General features: G+C 44.1%; 2 protein-coding genes across 2 annotated transcripts in view; one reads left to right on the top strand and one right to left on the bottom strand.

Annotated features, from left to right (window-relative positions):
- The window catches only part of LOC101858374 (guanine nucleotide exchange factor subunit RIC1), a 91,351-nt gene that overhangs the window by 32,768 nt on the left and 57,017 nt on the right, over positions 1-1,566 (bottom strand). The gene's annotated exons all lie outside the window — the stretch shown is intronic.
- The window catches only part of LOC106013636 (chitinase-3-like protein 1), a gene marked incomplete in the record, with an annotated part of 6,906 nt that overhangs the window by 2,148 nt on the left and 3,192 nt on the right, over positions 1-1,566 (top strand). The window contains 1 exon segment of the mRNA XM_013089888.2: positions 6-248. Within this exon segment, the coding sequence (XP_012945342.1) occupies positions 6-248 (243 nt within the window).

The following is a 1,566-nucleotide window of genomic DNA, read 5'->3' as shown; positions in this document are numbered from 1 at the left end:
CCCAGGTGACGAATCTGAAAAACCAGAACCCAGAGCTCAAGGTACTCCTGGCCGTGGGCGGTTGGAACATGGGCTCTGACGAGTTCACGGCCATGGTGGCCACCCCAGGCAACAGGGCAGAGTTCGTGACCTCCAGCATCCGGTTCCTGCGAGAGCACAACTTTGACGGCCTTGACCTCGACTGGGAGTACCCGGCCAACAGAGGGAGCCCGCCCGGAGACAAGGAGAAGTTTGCCACTCTGGTCAAGGTAACATCGCGGCTCACCTGTCTGTCTGTCTGTCTGTCACACACACTCTCTCTCTCTCTCTCTCTCTCTCTCTTCCTCTCTCTCTCTCTCTCTCTTGACAAAGATATTATGTTCATCTATCTGGTTAAGACCAAAAAAAAGACAGGTGGAAGGATGTTTGGATGTACGGAGGGATGCATGGATGAATGAATGGATGAAGGGGTGGATATATATACAGACAAGGGGAAAAACGAGACGGAGACTTACTCGATCGTTTCCTGACGTATTCAGAGACAGACAGAGAGATAAGGTGGGAGAACCCAGGATAGTCTATAGAATGACTTCTTGTACTTCAAATTTGTGTGTTGAATTTGGACTGACAGTATTGAATTTGGACTGACAGTATTGAATTTGGACTGACAGTGTTGAATTTGGACTGACAGTATTGAATTTGGACCGACAGTGTTGAATTGGGACTGACAGTGTTGAATTTGGACTGACAGTGTTGAATTTGGGCTGACAATGTTGAATTTGGACTGACAGTGTTGAATTGGGACTGACAATGTTGAATCTGACCTTGCATATGACGTCACAGATTGTCCCTGTTGAACTTGAACTCTCAATTGTTAAACTTCAGAGCGCTATTTTATTATGATAGTATTGATAGTTGAGCTTCCTAGTGTTACATTCGCTCTGTCTATTTCGATGCGTCAACTTTCAATGCGGAACTTGATTGGACCATGTTGAAAAAATTCTGTAACGTTTCATTTGAATAATCCAAATAGATATTTGGTCTGATTCGTTTTGTTCGAGTAAAGAGAAGAACATCGACACAATAATGGTCATTTAGTGCTGGGAAAAAGTAAGACAGACAGACTGAAACAACAGAGAGGAGAGTAAAGAAGTAGGACCTACCAGTGGCGCCCTCCAACCACCCACTATTTGGTCTGGAAAAGGCGTAAAACAAGCCAAAAAAACAAACAACTCCAAAAACACCACTCCTTTCACACTCTTACGTGGGTGGTTGGTGGGTGCTCTGGTGTGGTTTGCTCCTTCTTTCCTATCAAACATCTATGGTCCTAATCTTTCCTCCTTCTTTTTTGTGTTTGTTACTCTCTTGTAACACCTCTAATCTTCGCGGGCACTTATATGACCTTATTGAGTGGCAAGTGCTGTAAACCTCTTACCCTCCTTCTTTCCTATCAAACGTCTATCATCCTTATCTCCCCTACTTCTTTTTTATGTTTGTCACTCTCCTGTAACACCTCTAATCTCCTAGCGCTCATATGACCTTACGCAGTTGCGAGCGCCGTAAAACTTCTATTAAAACAAAAAAAAC

Source organism: Aplysia californica, unplaced genomic scaffold, assembly GCF_000002075.1.
Source record: "Aplysia californica isolate F4 #8 unplaced genomic scaffold, AplCal3.0 scaffold01073, whole genome shotgun sequence".
Lineage (NCBI taxonomy): Eukaryota > Metazoa > Mollusca > Gastropoda > Aplysiida > Aplysiidae > Aplysia > Aplysia californica.
This window is presented reverse-complemented; position numbering and strand designations above follow the sequence as displayed.